At 46.9% G+C, this 22,554-nt stretch overlaps 1 protein-coding gene and 1 pseudogene across 1 annotated transcript in view; one reads left to right on the forward strand and one right to left on the reverse strand.

The window, feature by feature from the left end:
* Positions 1 to 220: 220 nt before the first annotated feature.
* Positions 221 to 397, reverse strand: LOC122436254 (annotated as a pseudogene).
* A 3,755-nt stretch (positions 398 to 4,152) lies between these two features.
* PTCHD1 (patched domain containing 1) overlaps positions 4,153 to 22,554 on the forward strand; it is a 54,302-nt gene continuing 35,900 nt past the window's right edge. The window contains exons 1-2 of the mRNA XM_043458956.1: positions 4,153 to 4,194; positions 4,614 to 4,965. Of these exons, the coding sequence (XP_043314891.1) occupies positions 4,615 to 4,965 (351 nt within the window). The 5' untranslated portion in view covers positions 4,153 to 4,194; position 4,614. The remainder of the gene's footprint in view (positions 4,195 to 4,613; positions 4,966 to 22,554) is intronic.

Genomic DNA, 22,554 nt, shown 5'->3' on the forward strand with positions numbered 1-22,554 from the left:
ACATTGCATGTGCCTTGCCAAAGCCCTCTTGCCAAAGACCACCAGGATCATGCCAGTAATTGCACAAGTTGGTTTTATTTTTCTTTGCAGCCATGGAGAACTTGCACCATGGAGAACTGAAGGGCGTCTCAAGAAGTAGTTGTTAGAAAGGACTTGTTCGAGGATTTGAGCTCATGTTAAAGATTTGAGATAAAGTTTAAGGCTGTGGGGCTTGTTCTGGTTTCAGTGCTCTTGGAAAATTGCATAGTTTTATCACTGGGTATCTTACTGAATCTTTATCTGGAGGGACAGAAGACTAAAGCAAGGCTAAAGCTATAATGTGTTTTTTTTTTCCAATTAGCAATAATCGCGCCTCGGATAAACCTCATTGGCTACGATACCGCCACTGAGCAAAGCTTATAATGTATTTTTCAACATGCCACAGTAGTCTCTCATATTAGCCAGGGTAGAAACATGTTTGATAGTTTTTGTGGCTTGGATAAAGTTCCTGTTTTGTCCATGTTCAGTCATGATTATGGAGTGTTTCTAATTTTGCCTAGATCCATCACAGTTACAAAATGACCTTATCTTCCATTAGTGTTTGGGGGAATGGATATTGTTCCACAGAACACCAAAGCTTAGCTGTGAGTACCAGGACAGGTCCTAGTAACCCCAAGTCCCAGCAGGTTATACCAGGCCAACTTGTGGATGGCAGGGACTGATTTTCTTTTTCCCACAGACATATATTCAGTCAGAAAAGACTAGAATGTAACAAATATCATTTACTGTTTGTGATACTCCAGCACAGAGTTAAGTGCCCTACATCTTTGACCTATTTAATCTTCACAGCAACTCTATGGAGTAAGTACAACCAATATTCCCATTTTCCAGAAGTGAAAAGTGTGGCATAAAGAGGTTAAGTTACTACCAAACATAAGCAATAGAGCAAGAATTCAACTTAGTGGCTATAGACCAACAGCCTTAACCTCTACCTAGAGGTTAATTGTCTATGTGCACAATAAATTATGAGAAGAGATTACCTTTCAAAGACGATGGGAGTACAGGGATACAGGTGCCTTTTTCTCTTCTCTTTCTTGTCCTTATTTTCTAAATTATCTACAATTAATATGTATTCATTTTCAATCAGAAAAAGGAATAATTTACGAATGTACTTATGGAAGCTCTGTACCCAAGCCAAAGTCACCGCCCTAATGCAAACCCAAGTCTTGGGTGCTGTCAAAGCTCCCCCGAATGTCTGAATCAAAAGAGAAATGGGGAGGAGGCAACGCCCTCTCTGCACACGCGCTTTCTCTCTCTCTCTTACTCCAACTCAATTACTCCAACTCAATTTAGATCATATTAACTGGATTTCCCGCATTAAAAAGTGGCAGGAAGACCCACTCTGGGGCCATTCCGTGTCTCTGAATTAAAGCCGGGAGGGTGGAAGTCCCCCAACATGCCTCATATACAGAAGAACAATTAGGAATTGAATTGGGAGGAGGAGAACCAAAAACCTTGGTCTCCAAGGAAAGACCCTTTCCTGGTGGGAGAACAACACTCCCACTCGCCAGAGCTCTGCTGAGTTTGTCCCGCTCTAGGAGGCAGCCCAGGCACTGCGGCCCGCGCGAGGGCTTACGTGAAAGGGCTGAAAATTCTAGGGAGGGCAGTGAACCGAGGTTAGGCGGGAACCATTGGGAGGGACAAAGACTTCAGAATGAAAAGAGCTTTGCGGAAATGTTAAAGGCTCCCGATCAGACCTGTCGGCTGCTTTCCCTTCTCTCACTGCGCTGGCAGCAGAGCACACGAAACATCTTTGTTTGCTCCCCGGGCAGAGACCGACTTTAGGCCTCCTGAGAGGTGCCCACCCACCAGCTGCCGCTGGCTCGGCCGCAGAAAACTGGGCTCGCAGTCATTCCCGCTGCCATCGCACCCCCCGCCCCCTACTCCCCCGGCCCTTTCCTTCTTTCCGTCTGCCCCGGCCGAGAGCCACGACAGGCAGCCTCCCTGCCATTTAGCACCTCGGCTGCGCAGTGGTGGGTGGTTTCCCAAAACGTGTGCCCTCGCAGCCGCTAGCGCTCGAGTCGCCGCTTGCAGGGGCACAAGTCAATGAGGCTTTTCCCTCCGCGATCATCGTGAATCAGCAAAGCACTGCAGAGCCGCGGCGTCTCCGCGGGCAGAAATTAAGACGATGGGGGAAGGGCACAAGTGGAGTGTTGCAGGGGAATTTCTAGCCCCTCCCGGGAATGGCAGTTCGGGGTTGGGCGGGGGGGGCGATGTCAGCTGGAAGCTGCCTGAGGGAACCTTTGGAAATTGAGAGCGGTGAACCGGAGGGAGCCTTTGGAAACAGCGATGTGGGGAAGAGTGAGGCTAAGCTGAGAAAGTGGACGGGAGTCTGGCTAGGCAGGAGGACCCCGGGAGCGCAGGCTGAGCTGAGCTGGTGCGCCCCGGGGGTAGGCAGCCCGGCCGCTGCAGGTGTTGCTGAGGGAATATAGGATGGAGGGTCTGGAGTGGGGGAAGGGAGAAGAGGAACCAAAAAAAAGAGGATTTCCCGGCCCACGACTTCCTGTTTCTAACGTGCAAGTTCCCAAGTTGAGTTGGAGAAGTGGAGGGCCGCTAGGCATTGGGGAATCTGCGATGGGAACGTTAGGGAAATACCTCCCTCAGTCGCGTTCTCCCATCCGTTCCCCTGTCCCTCTCTTCTTTCTCCTCTTTCTCTCTCTCTCTCTCTCTCTCCGGCTTCTTCCTCTTCCTCGTCCTCCTCTCCCTATCCCGCCTTCCTTCAGCTTTGATTAATATGCATGTCCATGCTCAGGAGTGCGGGCCACACTCCAGGGACCGCGCCTCCTGTCACCGCCGCCTTTCGCTAGACCCTTGGCACCAAGAGGCCAAGCGGGAAAGACTGGAGGCGTGGGATGAGAAGACCGAGCGCTCAGAGCGCGAAGCCCGGGGACCCCTCTCCGCGCCCCGGTCCCCACCCCCCTAGCTGGACAGAGCGCCTCAGTGGCCCCGACTCCGAGGTTCCGCTCGGTCTGCGTGGCAATGGATGGATCCCGCGGCTTGGAGCGCGCAACAAACCGCGCTAAATTGTACCTGTGCGTGGCCGTTCCCGCCGCCGCCGCAGGTCTATCCCGGGCCCGAAGCCGGCGCCCGCCTTCTCGGGGAATTCTCTGGAGGGGGTGTGCGAGGGGAACCACCGTGGCCGCCTGCTAGCTCACGCCTGGCGCGCACAAGCACACGCCCAACTTTGCCGAGCTGTCGGCGCCCGCCCCCCCGCCGGGTTCCCCCGCGCCCCCTGCGGCTCGGCACTCTCTGAGACCACAGCTCTCCAGGTCTGAGCTAAGGTGTCCCCCACTCCCACACTCCCGCGTTTGAGGAGGAGAGGGCAGGGTGGAGGAGAGAAGGGGAGTAACGCTACCGACTCCCTGACCAGCTGTTCACAAACACTCTACGCCCGCAGGGGCGCCCGCTCCAGCCCCGCCAGGTCCCCCAGACCCGCCAGTGACGACAGAGAGAGGAGGAGGAGGCAGTGCGGAGAGGCGGGAGTCCGGCAGCACCAGAGCCCTGGCGACCGGCGGCTCCACGGACTGAGCACCGTTATCGGCCACTTTTATTACTGGGGTCGCGGTGGGGAGGTTGAGGGGCGCACCGCAGAACTGTCTAACCCACTCTGGAGAGACCCTCATGGAGAACGAGGAGACTCTCTACAGGCGCCTTCGGAGTGGACGTGTCCCAGACGCACAAGCGGACTCTGGTCCCGCGGAAGCTGCAGTGTTGGGGATATTTTAAATGGCTCTTACTTGAGAGGAGGCGTGATTTCCACGTTCGAGCGTCTTCGCTCCCCACCCCCCTCTCCGCACCAGCCAGTGCGCGCCACCACCTGAGCCTGGCGAGAGCCGGGGCGCACGCAGTCTTCAGCCTCTTCCTTTCCATCTCTGGGGGGGATTCGGCTCTGAGCCCGTCCGCCCGACGCCCCCCGGGACAACTCTTTACTTTTTGTTTGGAAAATCGGGGCCATTTCTTTATTCGTCTCTGGGTCTCCCCGAGGAGGACAGGGGAGGGGAGGGCGCGCGCGGCGGGCCGGGCCAGGGGAGGGGAGGGGACTGGGTGTAGCCTGGAATTCTCCGTCCTCGTGTTCCTAGGCTGGCGCGCAGAGTCTCCCCGCGATAGCGCCGCCGCCGCTCCCCGCGCCACCCCGTCGTTGGCCTCGGGGGTCGGGTGAGTGGGGTCATGACGCGCCGCGGGGGCCGCCCCGGGCCCCTCCCGCGCTGAGCCGGGACGCTGCCCCGCCGCGCGGAGCCCCTCGGGCGGGGAGGCGGCGGGGGGTGGGGAGGGCGCACGGGGTAGGGCGGGGTGGGGGCGGCGCGGAGGCCGCCAAGCTGGGGGGCTCTCCGGGCGGGCGCGGCCGCGGGCAGGAGGGCGTGTCTCCGGCCCGAGGGGACCCTCCCGAGGCGCGGCGCGGGACTCCCCGATGGTGGTGCCGCGGCTCCGGGAGAGCACCGGGTCTCGCCTCCGTCGCCGCCGCCGCCGCCGCCGCCGCCGCCGCGGGCGCCACCACCGCCGCCGCCGCCGCCGCCGCCGCCCGAGCCCGCGCCGAGCGTGCGCCTCGCCCTCCTCCCGCGCCCGCTCTGCTCTAGGATGCTGCGGCAGGTCCTACACAGGGGCTTGAGGACGTCTTTCTCCCGGCTCGGCCACTTCATAGCCAGTCACCCTGTCTTCTTCGCCTCGGCGCCGGTGCTCATCTCCATCCTGCTCGGCGCCAGCTTCAGCCGCTACCAGGTCGAGGAGAGCGTGGAGCACCTGCTGGCGCCCCAGCACAGCCTCGCCAAGATCGAGCGCAACCTCGTCAACAGCCTCTTCCCGGTCAACCGCTCCAAGCACCGGCTGTACTCGGACCTGCAGACCCCTGGGCGCTACGGCCGGGTCATCGTCACCTCCTTCCAGAAAGCCAACATGCTGGACCAGCATCACACCGACCTGATCTTAAAGGTGAGAGGGGGGCGGGCGCGGGCAGCCTCTGCCGGCGCCGCTGCCGCGGCGGGGCTGGCTGTGCGCAGGGGTCCGGGCTGAGAGCGCCGCCTCTCCCATCCCAGGCGACTGCCGCAGGGGCTCTGCTGCACCGCGCGCCCCTCGAAGGCCGCCCGGAGCCTCCCAGCCTCCCGGACGGGTAGTGTCCGGGCCCGGCCCGGCCCTGGCCGCCGTCGCCGCCACCCCGGCAGTCGCTGCAACAGTTGGGGCGGCGGCGGCCACCGTGCTGTGATCGGTGCGCTTGTTTTGGATGCAGTGGTCTTGGGGGCGGGGAGGCTGTGGGGTAACTGGGCCAGAAGGAGCCCAACTAGAGAAGACATTCTAGAAAGTCCTGCTACTTGAAAACAAAATACTCTCTGGGAGAGGGGCGGGGGGACGGATTCAGAGAGCCTGCTCCCCTGTCCTCGTTTCTTCTTCCTTGCTCCAGTCAGGGAGTGGAGTGTTTTGGAAAAGGCTGCTCCGAGGGGCTGTGAGTGGGCCGAGGAATGTGAAGCGGGATGGTAAAGAAGAAGTGTGCTCCCGGAAAGCAGGGGCTGCCCTCTTCCCCTCTTCCCCGGGCGAGGTGGCCATCTCTGTCTTCCCGAGTGGGAAATGATGTTTGTAATTCGCAGTCGATTCATATTTCACAGTAGCTCTCCTCCTTCAAGATGCAAAAAGTTCTCTGGGAAAGGGGAGGAGGGGGTTCACTGATCCATTTGTATGTGGGTGCGTTTGGGGGTGAGGGTCAGAGCAAGAGAGTGAGGACAGAAGCCAGGCTGCGTGGCCATGACAAGAGCACAGTAAACCGAGCAGCTGCTTAAAGGGTGACACTGGGAGAAACAGGTTGTGCCTCAGCCCTAGGTGAGAATTTGGTGTAAAAAGTGAGGTCAATGGTGATAACTTTCAGGAAGTTCCCAAGAAAAGCCGAAGAGTGAGGACTAGAGATGGAAAAGTGAAGACCTTAAGAAAGAAAAGTCAAGATTGGTTAGAATGTTCCATCCCAGTCTTAGTGGGGATTCTGGGTCTTGTTTACTGAAGGTCCTCCTCTGGGGAGGGCACACAGGAACCAGTCCCGGCTGGAGCCCTGGCGTGGAAGGGTGGAAGGTGCCGGTCTTGTGTGGGTCCAGATCTAGGATTGGAGGCTGGGTAGATTTCTAATCTACCTCTCCCACTGGGAGTCAGCCAGTGAGCCCAGGGAACTCTTTCCTTCTCTTTCCCTCTGCAGGTAACCCCCTAGAGACAAGCTCTTTTTCCTCTATAATTTTCCACCATCTATTTGTTGACATCAATCAGTAATTAGTAATGAGGGGAATCTGAGTAGAAACTCAATGGAATTAGGACCTTCCCACATTGGGTGGCTCGTGATATTTTTAACGACACACATCATCACACATACTCATCACAGAACCTTAGTAACATCAATCCTGAGTTGTTTGCTTTTCTGATGATTACACTCCCAACATCAAAGTGTTCCCCCCCCCCCTCATGCTTCAGTTAATGTATTTTGACACACACATAAATACTGCTACAAATGCTTTTCCCAGAAAATATGTAATAATTTCACCATAGGCTTAAGGAAACTATACTTTAGCCAGTCCTGACAGTTAGAAAACTGCTCCATTTTTTGATAGATGATCTATTTAAATGATATTTCTCTTTGTTTTTATTTTTTGAGGTGATGGTTCCACTGGCTTTTTACTTCCCCTAACAATCCGTCATGCAACTGTGATGGGCAGTCACCAGTTACGTTCACTCTCAAGGTTAATGAGACATCAACAGGCATGTCAGATCTCTTTTCAACTGGATTGTTTCTCTCGGATTTGATTTTGATCTGTTCAGGACAGAAAACCATATTAGAAGGGAAAGTTGGGAGTGGAGAGACAGGGAGGCTGGCTTTTCTTCATACCTAAAGGGCAACTTTAAAGGACTGCGGTCTTGTGAGTGAATTGTTTTAAGAAATGGGGTGTTTCTTCATGCTCTAGGTTTCTGGGGAAGATCAATCCAAGTAGAATAGTGGTGAGAACTCATTTCTAGCTGATGGCTGTCTGGTAAAAATGAATTCACAGAGCTTATGAAAACCCAGACTCGGGCAACTGAGGGAATTGCCTTCAATTTTATACATCCATTGTTTTCTTCTTATATCCAACCTCTCTATGTGGTAGGTGTGGAGCCGGGGGCCAGAAAAATGGACCCTTGGTAGTCATGGTAATGTAAAGTGTAGGAACAAGCACTGACTTTCTCGCTCTCTTTTTCTATAAGAGACCCGAAAGATTAGTCCTTTACAAAAGGTGTTAGGAGTGAGAGGCACTGTTTTCTCCCCTTCCTGGTGTTACTCTGATGCTTTGTTGCTGGCATCAAGGAGACCTGACACTTAACATTGTACACAACACCAGTTGTCCCCTGCCTGTTTTATCACATCACTGTGGAAGTAATGTGGACAACGCAGAACCAGGCTTTGAGGCTTTCTTAGGTCCCATGACAAAACTGAAGAAGTAGCTCCCAGGGTTGTGTCATTTATTCCTCCAAAAATTTTTTTCACATCCAAAAATTTTATAGAAGTTTGACTGGGGACAAATAGTACAGCCTCTGAGGACATGCTCGTATGGGTGGTGAGGCAAAGACCAGATTTGCCAGCGTAACATTCCCCAAGAGACAGCTATCTTGCTCTGGGGGTGTACCTATGCAATGAAAGGTGAGCCTGCTTGGAATATTAGTCCAGCTACTTTCTGATCTAAAACAGACTGAGGAAGGGATGATGACAAAAAGTGAACACCCAGTTTGATGTTTTTTACAATATTAGGTTGGCCCAAAAGTTCATTTGGGTTTTCAGTATGCTGCTACAGGAAAATCCAAGTGAACTTTTTGGCCAACCCAATATAATTGGGAGCATCACAGAAAAAGAAAATAATCCACATTTGCAAACTCAGCTCATCTGCCTTGGAGGAGCTTTCTCAAATTCATGCAAGTGACATGACTGCCATACACTGACCTCTGCAGTGTATAATCTGACCACGAACTGCAAGAAGAGGGCTTCTCCCTAGCAGTGGTTTCATCTGAAGGCTACAAAGCAAAGATATAATTTGGGGTGAAAGTAGGTGGGGCCTGATGATGCTGGTAAGAGGCCAGCCATTAATTTCTCAACCCTTTTAAATATATGTTGATCTTCAAAAGTCTCCATTTTTGCTAGAAGATTAAATTTAGCTCATTATGATATCTTAACAGAAAATCCAGAATGTTCATTTCACAGCAAATTTCAGAGTAGTGCCTCACGGGCTTATATGGACATGCTTCTTTCTGATCACCTGAAGTGAAGTGTGAGCAAGTCCTAGTTGATAACTGATCTGGCTGTGACTACGACAGTACTTGATTTCTTCCAGGATCATTTGTGTAAAGAACCAGTTCAGCTTACTCCTTCTAATAATGATATCACCTTTATAACAGCTTAGTTATAAGCCTGTAATACATTTAAATACAGCAAACACCGAAGGGTAGGCAGGCAGGAAAAATGGTGTGCTTCCATTTTACAGTTGAGAAAACTGCTCCTTAGAAATTAACTGACTTACTTATAAGAAAAAAAAAAAAAAGGACAGAACCAGGACTGTGACCCAGGGTTTTGACTCCCAGCCCACTGCTCTTCTCACTATCATATAATAAACTCCTTGAGTGATTTGAAATGTACGTTTCTGGTATCCAAATATATTCGATTGAAATCTCATCCCCATCTAACAGCGACAGTAGAATCATAAGGACATTCTCTTGACTGACGCTGCCCCGTGTCAATGGAAATCCACTAATAGAAAGTCCACGTGCCCAAAGTAATACATTTATCATTAGCAATATACAAAGAGAATATTTTAGGGGAAAAATCTCTGGACGATTGAACACAGCGACTTCCTGTTTGAGTGCTGTTCACGGGCCAGGTTGGGGTGGCTTGCACCCCAGGACTCACTAACACAGTCCCCAGCACATGGCGGACCTTCAGTAACTGTCTAAGGGATCTGCCCCCATCTGCTCAGATGTTTACGTGATGGGCAAAGAAAATGCCACCAGAACTACTCTGAAAGGTATTTTCAAAGTGACATTTTTATGTTTACAACTTGACGGGCAGCTTCTAAGGCTTCTCTTCTTTCAAGATACCATCCTTCCTTTCTCTTTTTCCAAGATCACCTCTGTAGTCATATCAAAACCCATCTCAGTTTTGAGATTGGGTAGGGGCATCTCCCTCACATCTTGTCCTCTTCTTCAGAAGAACCTCACAGGCTGTTTGACTCCAAACCAAGGGGAGGTCACGTACTCACTCTGCAGACATTCTTTCTTTTACTGGGAAATCTCATTTTGTTCAACTATTGAGTGTCTATTTTATGTAAACTTTTTATGTTTAAATATACTAAGGAGAAAAAAAAAAGTTGCAAAATGAGATTAATAGAATTTAACTTGGAGCTCTTTAACTCAAGCTTTCCACGAAGGGCAGCACAACTGCTAGCTCAGTGTCACAAAGACCTGGTAGCTGAATCAAGATCCCAGTTTTTCCACTTTCAATCATTACACTTTCAATCATTACACTTTCAATCATTACAGGAAGCACCATCATTTCTTTCTCTCCAGTCTAAGGATCGGCAAATGCCAGCCTTTTTTTGAGCTACAGCATTTTTACATTTTTAAAAAATTGTAACAAAACAAAAACAAAGAAGAATATGAGACGGAGATGGCCCATGCCTCTCAAAGCCTGAAATATTGACTCATGATATTTACATAAAGAAGTTCCTCTACTGTATTCCAAACCTTCTATACTGTATTCCAAACCTCCCTGACTGGAACAATTTCAGAAGTTAATGCTGTTAAATCATCTCTAAGGCAGTAGTTCTGAACCAGGGGGGACTGTGCCCTGCAGGGGACATTTAACAATGGTTGGAGACATTTTAGCTCACATCTGGGGGTGACTTGCTCCCAGAGTTTAGTGGGTGGAGGTCATGGATGCTGTTAAACATCCTCTGAGTGTAGAATAGCCCCCTGCCACTTCCCACAGCAAAGAATCATTTGGTCCCAAGTCCTGCCTGAAAGGGTTCATTTGTATATTTCTTTTGTTCTGTCAGGATTTTTTCATCTGCATTGATTATGTAAAATGAAAAAATGCCAAAGAGAAGTTCACATCCAAAAATTTTATAGAAGTTTGACTGGGGACAAATAGTACAACCTCTGAGGACATGCTCATATGGGTGGTGAGGCAAAGACCAGATTTGCCAGCGTAACATTCCCCAAGAGACAGCTATCTTGCTCTCATACAGCTCTGTCCTTTATGGTCCAAATCCCACTCCAGAGGAACCCAGGAAACTGAGTACAGTGTAACTGCCTGAATGGTAAAGCTGGCCTTGAGACTGGTCAGAGTGTCTATTACTGGCAGGCCTGGCCCCCAGTCCTGGCCGTCACCCACTAGGCCCGGCTTCTCCTGATGGTACGTAAGCTCCCACTGTGAGCAGTGACCTGCCGAGGAGGCAGAAAGCAGCGCTTTATTGCCTGGCCTAGCTGCTTTGCTTTGCTGAACATGAAGTGACAAAGGAAGGGCTTGTATCCAGAGGACAGAGATGGAAGACCCTTGGGTTTGGAAGGCACCTTAAAGGTCACCTCCACTGACGCTGGAATGTGCTCTTGGAATCTCAGAGTGCTTTGTCTGGTGACAGATACTTCGATGCTTTGGGTAGCCCAAGTCCCTTCAATAAGTGACCCAAGTGGCAGGTATTCTTAGAGGAGACTGAGGCCAGGCCTGAAAGAGTGGCGTGTGTATGTGTCTGCTGCACCAGGAGCAAAGTAAGGGGAAGGTGAGATCTCGTTTCATTCTCCTTGCATTTCATAGAATGTGCATCCGAAAAGTCCAAGTTCAGTATTGTTCTAGGGTTGTCTGACTTCTAAGCACATGTCATGTGTGTGAATCGCATCCTCCAGTGCCCACGCTGTTTGTCTCATTTAGATTTGAGGTTGCCATCTTTTACTCTCCTGTTGTAGATAAGCACTGGGGACAAACTTTGGGTAAACTGCTAATTTAAACTGGAATTTAAATATAAAGCTGTCGTGTGAGAGGAAGCCCACCTTTTTAATGGCTCAGAGTATCTTGACAGATGCCACATTAGAGTTAGAGAAAGAAGCTTTTTTTTTTTTTTTTTTTTTACGAACACAAAGACTGAAACTCTCAGGATTCACCAGACTTACAACCCTACTACAGCAGCTGAGCATTTAGCTGGTAACTTCCTGTGATAATAACTAAGAGAAGGAGAAGAAAGCTAACAGAAGTTATTTGCTTCCTGCCTGAGAGGTTGCAGCTTCCCTGGCACACGAGCTCGGGGATCTAATCAGCTGTGACTCTGTGGTATATGCCATCTGGTACCTGACTTTGGGGCTCAGTGTGAGCCCCAAGTGATACCTGAGATAGGCTTGAAGCAGACCTTTGAAGTCACCTGCTTGCTAGCACATCACAGCAAGCAGGCCTGTCTGCAGCCCTGCCTGTGCTGCCGCCACATGCCCGGAAGGCCACAGAACTTCCGAGGAATCCTGCCAGACTGATTTAATGACCAGCAGGGGAGGTGAGTAATCTCTAACCTTTAAAAGACAAAAAAAAAAAAAAGGAAATCAACACCAGTTGTTATTTCATATGGGAAGCCCTGAATAATATGTCATACCTTCGACTCCAGAAGTCACATTTTGAACAAAAGAAAGGCAGTGAGGGAGCAGGGAAGCTATTTTTATCTTCGTGCTCTCTAAGAAGTCCTCCTGAGAATATTGTTTTGGGTGTTTTGAAAGATCCTCTTTGTTAGGTCTTTACTTTAGGTTTACCTTGTGGGCTTCAGATACGGTCAAGGTGAGGCCTGGAGTGCCGCCTTGGGATGTGATATCCCAAAACACTGGCAAAGAAGCGAGGACATGAAGTAGAGAGTAGCAGGAAGCCAGTCAAGGGAGTGTTCTCAAACAAGCATCCACTGTGAGCACCTGGCGCCCAGCCTCACTGGGGAACTCTGGGAGATGCTGGATAACTTCTGTCTAACTTATCTCAGCTGTGGGTAAAGGACCCAGCTGTTCACCTGCCCCCCATCCCCTGCCGCGTCTCCAGCTGCCATTAGTTGATCTGGGACATGAAATAGTCTCTAGCAATCCCAGATGCCACATGTCCCTGTAATCAGAATTGTTTTTGTGGTTGCTCTTTTATGAAAGGCACAGGCAGAGAGCTGCAGGCGTTCCCAGTGAGTGGCCTTGACCTGTAGAGGTGAGTGAGAGGAGAGAATGTGGGTGGGACTCCGAGAGCATCTCCACCCATCTAGAGACAGACAGCTAGGGGTGTAGGGCCTGCACGGCTAAGGGGTGTTCCTCACTTCTAGGCAAGAATCATCCAGCATAGCTGTTCAGTTATTCCTGAATTTTGATAGGTAACTGCCATTTTCAGTTTTGCCACTGGATGGTGATAAAGAGGATTCCAGGCTGGACCTGGACACCACCTGGATGTGTGGTTTTATAAGGCAGGCCCCCACACTTGAGTGGCCGGTGTCCAGCCCCTCTTCCCCTCCCACAGCCCCCTTCTTCACACACATACCTGCCTTGTTTTCTCCCATAGAAATGCATTCACTCCTTATCATGAGGTCAGACTTACATGCCTCCTATTTTATGAGGCCTTCCCAAATTCAGGGCTCCCTCCCTCCCTCCCTTAAATCCATCTGTCTTTCAGTTGTATCCACATTCTTTAATGCTTAGATAGTATTTTATAATTTGCTTCCCTGATAACTCAGTTAGTAAAGAATCTGTCTGCAATGCAGGAGACCCTGGTTCAATTCCTGGGTGGGGAAGATCCCCTGGAGAAGGGACAGGCTACCCACTCTAGTATTCTTGGGCTTCCTTTGTGGCTCAGCTGGTAAAGAATCTGCCTGCAATGTGGGAGACCTGGGTTCGATCCCTGGGTTGGGAAGATCCCCTGGAGAAGGGAAAGGCTACCCACTCTAGTATTCTGGCCTGGAGAATTCCATGGACTGTATAGTCCATGGGGTTGCAAAGAGCCAGACATGACTGAATGACTTTCAGTTTGTTTCATATAATTTGCTGTAATGTGATGTGATACTTTCTCTTAAGCAACATCATAAAGCTCTTCAAGGGTAGCACCATGTCTTATACACCCAAATCTCTCCTAGAAACCAGTATAACATGGAGTGTGCAGCAGGTGCTTAATAAATTGTTGCTGCTTGACGGCTCATAGGGTATAGAATGTGCTATGCCTTCCCTATTCATTTATTTTGCTCAAATATAATTTTGCCAGATAACATGACCATGTGATTTTTTCAGATCTGTCTTTATTTCTCATCCTTGATAAATTTTGGTTTCAAACTTGATGATAAGCAAAAAGCATCCATTCTGCCTCAGGATCTGCTGACACTTACTTTATATGAGGAGAAACTCATATAAAGAAAAACCAAGTCCAAACCCTGAACACCTCTTTTGGTTCAAGTAGTTTGGCAAGGTGTAAACTTGACCTTGGTCTCCAGGGGTCCATTCCCATTTGGGAGGGCAGAGCACTCTGCAGTTCCCAGCAAACCCCCTCAAAGTCAGCTCTCCACTACACACATCCTTACTTGCATAAAGTGAAGTCTCAAAAACCACTGGCCAAACCCATACTCAAATGTAAACATGAAACACATTTAAAAAAAAAAATCAAGGACAAGTAGTTTTCATAGCTGTTAGCATCAGAGTTCAAGAGATCACTGTTGTGATATCATTCAGCCTTTCATTTTTCAAGAGGGAGCCCAGGGTAACAGAAAGACTTGTTCTTAGAGATAAACTTAAAAAATGATGCTGGTACAAAATCAGTGTATCTCTGGTGAATTTAACAGACACACTTGTTGTTCAGTTGCTAAGGCATGTCTGACTCTTTGCAACACCACGGACTGTAGCACACCAGACTTCCCTGTCCTTCACTATCTCCCAGAGTTTGCTCAAATCAGAGCCACTGAGTCAGTGATACTATCCAACCATCTCACTAGAACTGTTCATTTCTCAGCATTCAAGGTGAGATTCCTTTGCCCATTCTTCCATGGGCTCCACAAATTTGTTAAATACCATGGCTTTGTCAGTTTCTTATAACTGTCTCAATAAAAATGCATCTCTACTAAACAACAAGCATAAATGCTCAAAAAACTTTCTTCAGATGCTCAGTACCTTAACTTTTCGAGTTCTGCATTGTTGTCTCCTGTTTTTATTCTAGTTTTGATACAGCATGTAGGCAAATGGTCATATTGAGTAAAGACTGGCTGCTCTTAGATGCTTTATGCCCACACATCACCTGGGCATCTCGTGAAAATACAGATTCTGATTCAGCCTGGGGTAGGAGCTGCAGTCCGGCATTTCTGACAAGCTCTCTGATGATGCTGCGGGTCAGTGGAGCACAACATTGAGGAGCAGGGCTCAGATCTGGCTGTTGTGAACACAGCGCTGGAGCTGGAAAGCCAAGCTCAAATCCCATTTCTCCTAAGGACTGTGACTTTGCAGAAGTAGCCTAACCTCCCCGAGAAGCAGGTTCACAGCATCCTGCACACCCACTCAAGGTGAAGGGTGCAGCGCGATAACGTATGTGAAGGCACTGCGTAACCATTTCCTTCTGTAAGTGTGTTACCATCGTTCGTATTTGCTTTGAAAATGGCTGTTATTTCTGCATATATGCCAGCTCTTTCAGAGCCATTATTATTGCCTGTTGAGTAAATACACATAGGCATTTTTTTTCTTTTGATCCAAGAGGCGATAATGGGTGCTCAATCTACATTCTCAATGCTCAGATTGACAATTTGTTGGTCTTTAATGACTCCATCTGAGTCATTACACATGATTGGATCCATCGTATGCTGAGCATACAGCTCCTAAGTTCATCGGTGGGCAGAGCCTGTCAGTGGAGATGGGCAGATTGCATCTCAGCTCATCGAGGTGATTTCTCAGGGCTCAGAACCTCTTCTTCATGCTTGCCAGGGCTTTGCACAAAAAGGCAGCATTCACTTCCTGTCTGGAAGTATCTTGGGAATTAAAAGCTCTAGGAGGCTGAGGGGTCCTGTGTCAAGGTTCTCTTCACTGTTTTTCACAGGCCGCATGCTAGAAAGGGATTCTCCCGAAACATAGATGAGTCAGTAACTCTCCCCTCTCACTTAATTTACATGACTACAGGGCTTCCCTGGGAAATCTTGCTCACATAAGTAGATCTGCAAGCACTTCAAAGGGAGGAGTGTGTTATAGAATGGCCAGAGACCAGAAGAACCAGGCAAAGTGATAATTGTGAAGACCTGTGAAATGGAAAATTTTGCTGACTACGGGTTTTAGCCATTTATGTCAGTGCATTTCCCCATCTTCCCTTTTGTACAATTTCTTTTCAAAGGGTTAGGAAAGAAATCTACATTTATTTATGATCAAAATCAAATCCACCAAAGAAAATGTCTCAGCCTTCCTGATTCTCTACACCTAAACTCTTCAAATGAAACTAACCTCAGGTTAAGGGAAAATGAGCAGTTATTCTCAAATTTGAATATGCTTTCAGATTCCCTGGGAATTTTATTAATGTTCATATTCTGATTCAATAGGTCTGAGACAATAGGCCTGAGCTTCTGCATTTTGAACACGCTCCCAGCACTGCTGCTGCTGCTGGTCTGAGAGCCATGCTGACTAGATAGATCAGTGAATTGGTGGACCTGAAGAGCCTTTGTGTATCCTGAATAACTAGTACCATTTAACTGCCTCCATACTCTGAAGCAGTGGTTCCCCACCTTGAGCGGATATCCCATGGAGGGCTTGTCCTAACAGAGATTTCAGATCTCACCCCAGAGTTTCCAATTCTTTGGGTCTGGGTTGGGGCCTGAGAGTGTGCATTTCAAACAGGTTCCCAAGGTGATGCTGTACCTGCTGGTCCAAGGACCACAATTTGAGAACCATTGCTATAAATCATCCTAGTAATTAGCTGCCAGGACTAAACCTAAAAATGCCATTTCTCTCTCAATTGAAACCTGGACAACAGATACAGCAGGGTGAAAGAGTTATTTGTTCAGCTGTTAATTCTGGGTGATGTTGTCATAGCTATTATGCAAAGGATACTGTTTAAGCCTGAATCTTGAAGTTGGCAGTTTAACACATGCGTAATGAACAGAGGGACCTGCCCCTGCTGTCTGTCTCCAGGAGCTGGAGTTTAGGAGAAAAGGGCTGAGTAGAAGAAAAGATGCTCAGAGATGAGGGGGAGAGAGAGCCCCCACTCCACACATATACAGTGTGGATGGTGTTGCTACCATCACTGTATGATTCCCAAAGCTTCCTTCCTTCCAGAAGCTTCCCACACAGGGCCACCTGCCATTTGCTGTTGCAGAAACATAATTTACATCAGACCAAAAAGCATAGCAGGTACAAATAGGAGCTACATGTTGTGTTTCTTTTTTTTTTCTCACAATAGAGATTTTTTTTTCATTTATTTTTATTAGTTGGAGGCTAATTACTTTACAATATGGACCCAGCTCTCTGGTTGCTAGAGGTGAAGGGTCCATGGGGAGGGCCCTGGAAGCTACTGTTCAGTTTCGACTACTGACTGATGTCAGGTGCAGTTAAAGAGAGGTGAAGTCGAGCTGGAGCGAAGGTTAGTGAGTACTGATTTTGGAACAGTGGAATTAGCATTGTTTCAGAGCCCTGAAGTTCTGTGTTTGACACTACGAACCATCAAAGTGTCCGTGATAAAGTCATTTATCCTCCCTGGGGTCTTAATTTCCTCACCCATAAAGCTAGATCGGCAATATCATCATCAAGGTGTTGGAAGAGAGAAGGAGACACAATGTGTGTAAACAAACTCTGTAAAGTGCAGCAGGCCTAAAGCCACACAAATCTCCCAGTAGCTGCACTGAATGCACATGTGTTTGTCTGGGGCAAGAATACAAGCTCCTGGGGATTCCCAGGGGAGACGACTAACCACCTTAGTCACTCAGCTGACACATTCCACATCACCATCTCCTTTTATAAAAAGTGCCTGTACCATCAGTGACTGCCTTTTACTAACCAGAAGCTTTGTTGACATGGCCTCATGCTCCCAGATGATGTAATATTACATTAGTCTGTGTTTTTACTTTGAATTACCCAAGGAGAATTTTAAAATAGCATATCTGGTCATCCATCATCTACACTTCTAAAGCCTTAGACCTACACTGTCCGATTCAGAAGCCACTAGCCACGTGGAGCTGATTTAAATTTAAATTAGCTAAAATGAGAAATTCATTTCCTCACTTGCACTAGCCACTTTTCAAATGCTCAATAGCCCCATGTTTCTGTAATAGAACAGGTAATATTTTCATCACCAGGAAAGTTCTACTCGACAGTGCTGCTTTTCACCAATGAAAAACTGATACATCACATAGTCTAACAAACAAGCAGAGGAATCCAGCAGACTTCTAAAGCATCATTAAAAAATAACTACCCCACACTGCCCCCATGAAATAGAGAAACAGACAAGTAAGGCATGGCTGCTTGTGTTGGATGGCCTTGAAATAGTATTTCAGTTAGTAGCAGAGGAAGCTGAAGCTTTCAGTTTCAACATGTAAAGAGCTTGGAAGTTGCCATCCCCATCCTTACAAAAGGAAAACTCTAGACAAACTGAAAATAAATGATTTTTTTGAGCACATCAGAGAACTGAGGTCACGGGGCAAACTGACATCCCAAAATTCGCAGAGGCAGTCACTTCCATAGAGATAAAGAAACAATCTGCTTACCTGGAACAGATGTCTCTGGTACAAACACTTAAATGGTAATTTTGACAAAGTGCATGAACCTTAGGGTGGAGTAACAGGAGAGTGGGTTGCAGTCTCTGAGGGATAAGTGAGCTTACACTTTCTTAAACTTCCCCTCCAGAAACCCCACCAGATACCGAAATAAAAGATCTGGCAAGAAGTGGAAGAGAAGTCATCCTCCTGAAATTCACCCAGTCTTCTCCATAACAAAGGGTTACACTCTAGGGAAGAGGACTTTGCCAGAGCACAATTCTAAAACTTTATCCTAAGTTTCTCCTTCCCACAGAAGCCCCTGTAGCTTTTCTGTCTCAGATAAGTTGGAGATGGGGAGTTCACAGGTGTCAGGAATTTAAGGAAATAGATTAGGATGCTGCAGCCAGGAAAAGGAGTAGAAGGCAGGGGCAGAAAGCTATACCACTGGAGAAATATCTGTGAAGGCCATAGCTCCAGGGCAAGGCCCACTTAAAGACCAAGATTTCTTCAAAAGATTACAAAGCATTTCCCTTCCCAACACCTTATCACCACAGCAACAGGGCTCCAGTATAGTAACAGTGAGTTACAGGTGAAGAGCTGCAAGACACAGATTCTCTCTGAGGAGGAGTCCTTAGGGAAGCCAGAGTTAAGAGGAGAGACAAAAAGAATAACAATAGAGAAATTTGAAGCTCCTGGCACCTAGAGCCACAAGAAACATTAAATACATCCAACCTCCTCGATTAACATAAGTCTTTACTATAAAACTCTATTTACCTCAGTTCCCACTAACAGATACAACATGTCCAGCTTTGGGAAAAAAATTACAAGGCATGCAAAAAAGAAAAAATATAGTCTGAAGAGACAAAGGAAGCATCAGAACTATACTCAGATATAATACAGATGTTAGCATTATCAGACAAGAAATTTAACTATGATTACTATATCATGAACTTTAATGGAAAAAGGAGACAGCATCAAGAACAGATAGATGCTGTAAGCAGAGAGATGGAAACTCTCCAGATGAGTCAAAAGGAAATGCTAGAAATCAAAACTGTAACAAAAATGAAGAACGGCTTTGATTGGCTATCATCAGTACACTCAATACAGCCCAAAAAAGAATCATTCTATTTTAATCATATATTAAAACCAAACAAGGCAAAAAAGTAAAGGGGAAAAAATAATGAATAAATGCAACAAATAGAGAATAGTTACAACTATGGTAGATACTAATCCAACCATATCAATAATTATTTTAAACATGAATGGTATAAATATACCAATTAAAAGGCAGTGATTATCAGAGTGGATCAAGAGAAAACAAGACCCAATTCAGTGCCGTCTACAAGGAACCTACTTTAAATATAAAGACTCAGGTTAAAAATGAAGGGATAGAGAAAATTGTATGTATCTTGCTAACACTAATCAAAAGAAAGCTAGGGTAGCTGTATTAATTTCAGGTACAGCTGACTTCAGAACAAGGAAAATGGTCAGGAATAAAGAGGGGCATTACATAATGATAAAGAGATTAATTCTCCAAGAAGACATAACAATCCTAAACATATATACACTTAACAAACAGTATTAAAATACATGAGGCAAGAACTAAAAGGAGAAACAGACAAACTCACTGTTATAGCTAGAGACTTCAACATTCCTCTGTTAGTAACTGATAGAGCAAGCAGGCAGAAAATCAGTAAGGATATGGATGACTGTGACAGGAGTAAGGACCAGTATGTCTAATACTCTGGGGAGAGTCATGACCCAAATTTTATAAAGATAGTTCTTACAGAAGTATAGAGGTTAAGTTGGAGAGGCAAGATGTTAGAGAGGGGGCAATCTGCTCCTCCACCCATGAGACTTAATGTAAGTTTGTAAGTAAAAGGCTTTGAGTAGAATAGCTACGGAAGGAGAAAAATGGGGCTAGATTAGACCACCATTTTCCAAAATGTGTTTAGTAAAATTTTCTGTGATACTGCAAAAAAAAAAAAATTGGGTTCTGTGACCAAATAACTTTGGGAGACAATGCATGTAGTAGCCTATATCAGATGGCCATATTGAATGCGCATTAGCATATCAAAAGCTTTTAAAAGTTCCTTTGTAAAGAAATCTATTTAACTCTACCCAGTTCAGCATTTCTGAAATTTGTTTTGATCGTGGATACTTTTTGCTTTTTGGGTGACCCTTATTAATATCCCAAGGAACTAATGTGCTTCTGAATATAGACTGAAAATACCATCCCCAAAATAGGGAGATGGAATCAATAGGATTTGACATTCACTGGATCTGTGTATTATTGTTGTTGTTCAGTCACTAAGTCATGTCCAACTCTTTGCAACCCCATAGACTGTAGCATGCCAGGCTTCCCTGTCCTGCACTATCTCCTAGAGTCTGCTCAAACTCATGTCCATTGAGTTAATGATGCCATCCAACCATCTCATCCTCTGTCATCCCCTTCTCCTCCTGCCCTCAATCTTTCCCAGCATCAGGGTGTATAAACAAAGGGGAAAGGATAATGTCGGCTTAGAAGTTTCACACCTGGCTAAGGAGAAAGAGGAGAAGGATGTTAACCATAACAGGAAACAGAAGAAAAAATTTGCAGGAAAAGATTCAGCTGTTGGATATATGCCAGTTGAAATATTGCCATAATATGTATCTGCAAATCTTTAGAAGGCAGCTGGAAGTTCAGATTTGGAGTTTGGAAGAGAGGGGAAGTATTGATGTGAACTGGGGATTGGTCAGCATAAAGATGACAAGCCAAACTGAGATGGAACTCACTGCCCAAGAAGAGTTTATGAAGGTGACAAGATCAGAAGTGCTAGAGATAGAATCTTGAGTAATATTAAATTTACAAGGTATATTTTCAGTTAGGTAGATACTGGAAAGCCAGGTTGAGAGGTAGGAGGAGAGGATAAAGTTGTACCATGGAATTCATCATAGGAGAGAGGGAGGGTTTTGGTCAAACCACACATATTGAGCACCCTTTGTCTGCCAGGTACGTAGTCAAGGATATAGCAGTGAGGAAACCAAGCCCATCCTTTAATGGGGCCTACTGGATTCACAGGAAAACTTCAAAATGCTTAACCACCTTAAGTATGTTGAAAACACTATTTAGACTCTGCATGATTGACTTAACTGTGTATATCTGCTGAGAGTTTAGGAAAATGAGGACTGAAAAGTTGTCATTGGATTTACCTGCTTTGAAGTCATCATGGACTTTGGTTGAGTGCTGGGACAGAGTCCAGAATGGAGTGGTTTGAGAAGCGAGTGGGAGGTGAGGAAATGAAGTTAGCGAGCATGAATCACTCTTTCAAGAGCAGTAAGAGACAGCAAGTGTAAAGAGCTTCTTAAAGGAGAGCTATGGCAAGAGTTGGAAGGGGAGTGGGGTCAATGAGGCTTTTTTAATATGGGAAAAGACATAAGCACATTTCAGAGCTCATGGGAAAGAACTAGTAGGAAAAGCTTGAGGACACAAGAGAAGAAGGGATGAACAATACTAGGAAGAAGGAAAGGAAAGCCAGAACCCAATGGAAGCAATTGCTCTTAGAGGGAGGGTCATGGCCTTGATTTTCACATGACGGGAGGAGAGAAACGGATGGGTTTGGGTATTTTTAGAGATACAGTGGCAGCCAGTTGTGGATAATTTCCGTTTGATGGCTTGGGATTTTTCTCTACAAGATACTCAAGGTCAGCAGCTGAAAGTCTTGTCAAGTGCTGAAGAAAGTGAGCCTCTGCCATAATAACTATGGGCTTGGAGGCCAGTTGACAAGGGAATGAAGAGACCAAGTGGTAAACTGGAGGCAGTCTCTCTGGAATTTGGGTATGAAAGTAAAGGGACGATCTCTTCCTCCCTTTTTCTTGAGATGGGCAAAAGTATTGGGTTGGCAGAAAAGTTTGTTCAGGTTTTTCTGTAACATCTCATGGAAAAACTCACACGAAATTTTTGGGCAGGCCAATATAAAGAAGAAATTAAAAGTGCAAGTTGTAGGCAAGTTGAGAGAGCTCGCACTGATGGTGGTGTTAGTTGCTTAGTCATGTCAGACTCTGTGACCCCATGGACTGTAGCCTTCCAGGCTCCTCTGTCCATGGGATTTCCCAAGCAACAATACTGGAGTGGGTAGCCATTCCCTTCTCCAGGGGATCTTCCTGACCCAGGGATCAAACCTGCATCTCCTGCATTGCAGGCAGCTTCTCTACTGATTGAGCCACCAGGTAGGTTAGAATTCACACTGAGTACACTTAAATTTCAGAAGAATATGAATCATATAAAAGCAAGGATTTCTTAACTCCAAGAGTTGTCTTGCATTTGAATGGCTCATCAGAGGAGACTGAAATGACCTTGAATGGTTCAAACAGAGATTGGGATGGTGTGATCTCCAAGGGTGATACAGTCTTAGAATTCCATCACGTATCTCAGTGGTTTTCAGCACTGACTACATAGTAGAATCCTGGAGGAATTCAGACATACCATGCCTAGGTCTCACACCCAGGGATTCTCATTCCACTGGTCTGAAAACAGGGTGGCCTACTCGAAACGTGGTCTACACACTGATGGCAACAGCAGCAGCATCTGGGACTCTGTTAGGTCTGCCGACGCCACTAAGGCTCCACCCAACCTACAAGACCTGAATCTGTGTTGTTATAAGACCCCAGCTGAGTTGTGTACATATTAAACTCTGAGAAACGCTGGATTGAAGCATGGTATAGAGTAGGGCTAGTCATGGGTCCTTTTTAAATTCCCCTAGGAATTTCTAACATGCAACCAGACTTGAGCACCACTGCTACATACAAAATGAGATTCTTTTGCCACTGTCTTAATTAAGCTCACATGATAAAA

Source organism: Cervus canadensis, chromosome X, assembly GCF_019320065.1.
Source record: "Cervus canadensis isolate Bull #8, Minnesota chromosome X, ASM1932006v1, whole genome shotgun sequence".
NCBI classification, from domain to species: domain Eukaryota; kingdom Metazoa; phylum Chordata; class Mammalia; order Artiodactyla; family Cervidae; genus Cervus; species Cervus canadensis.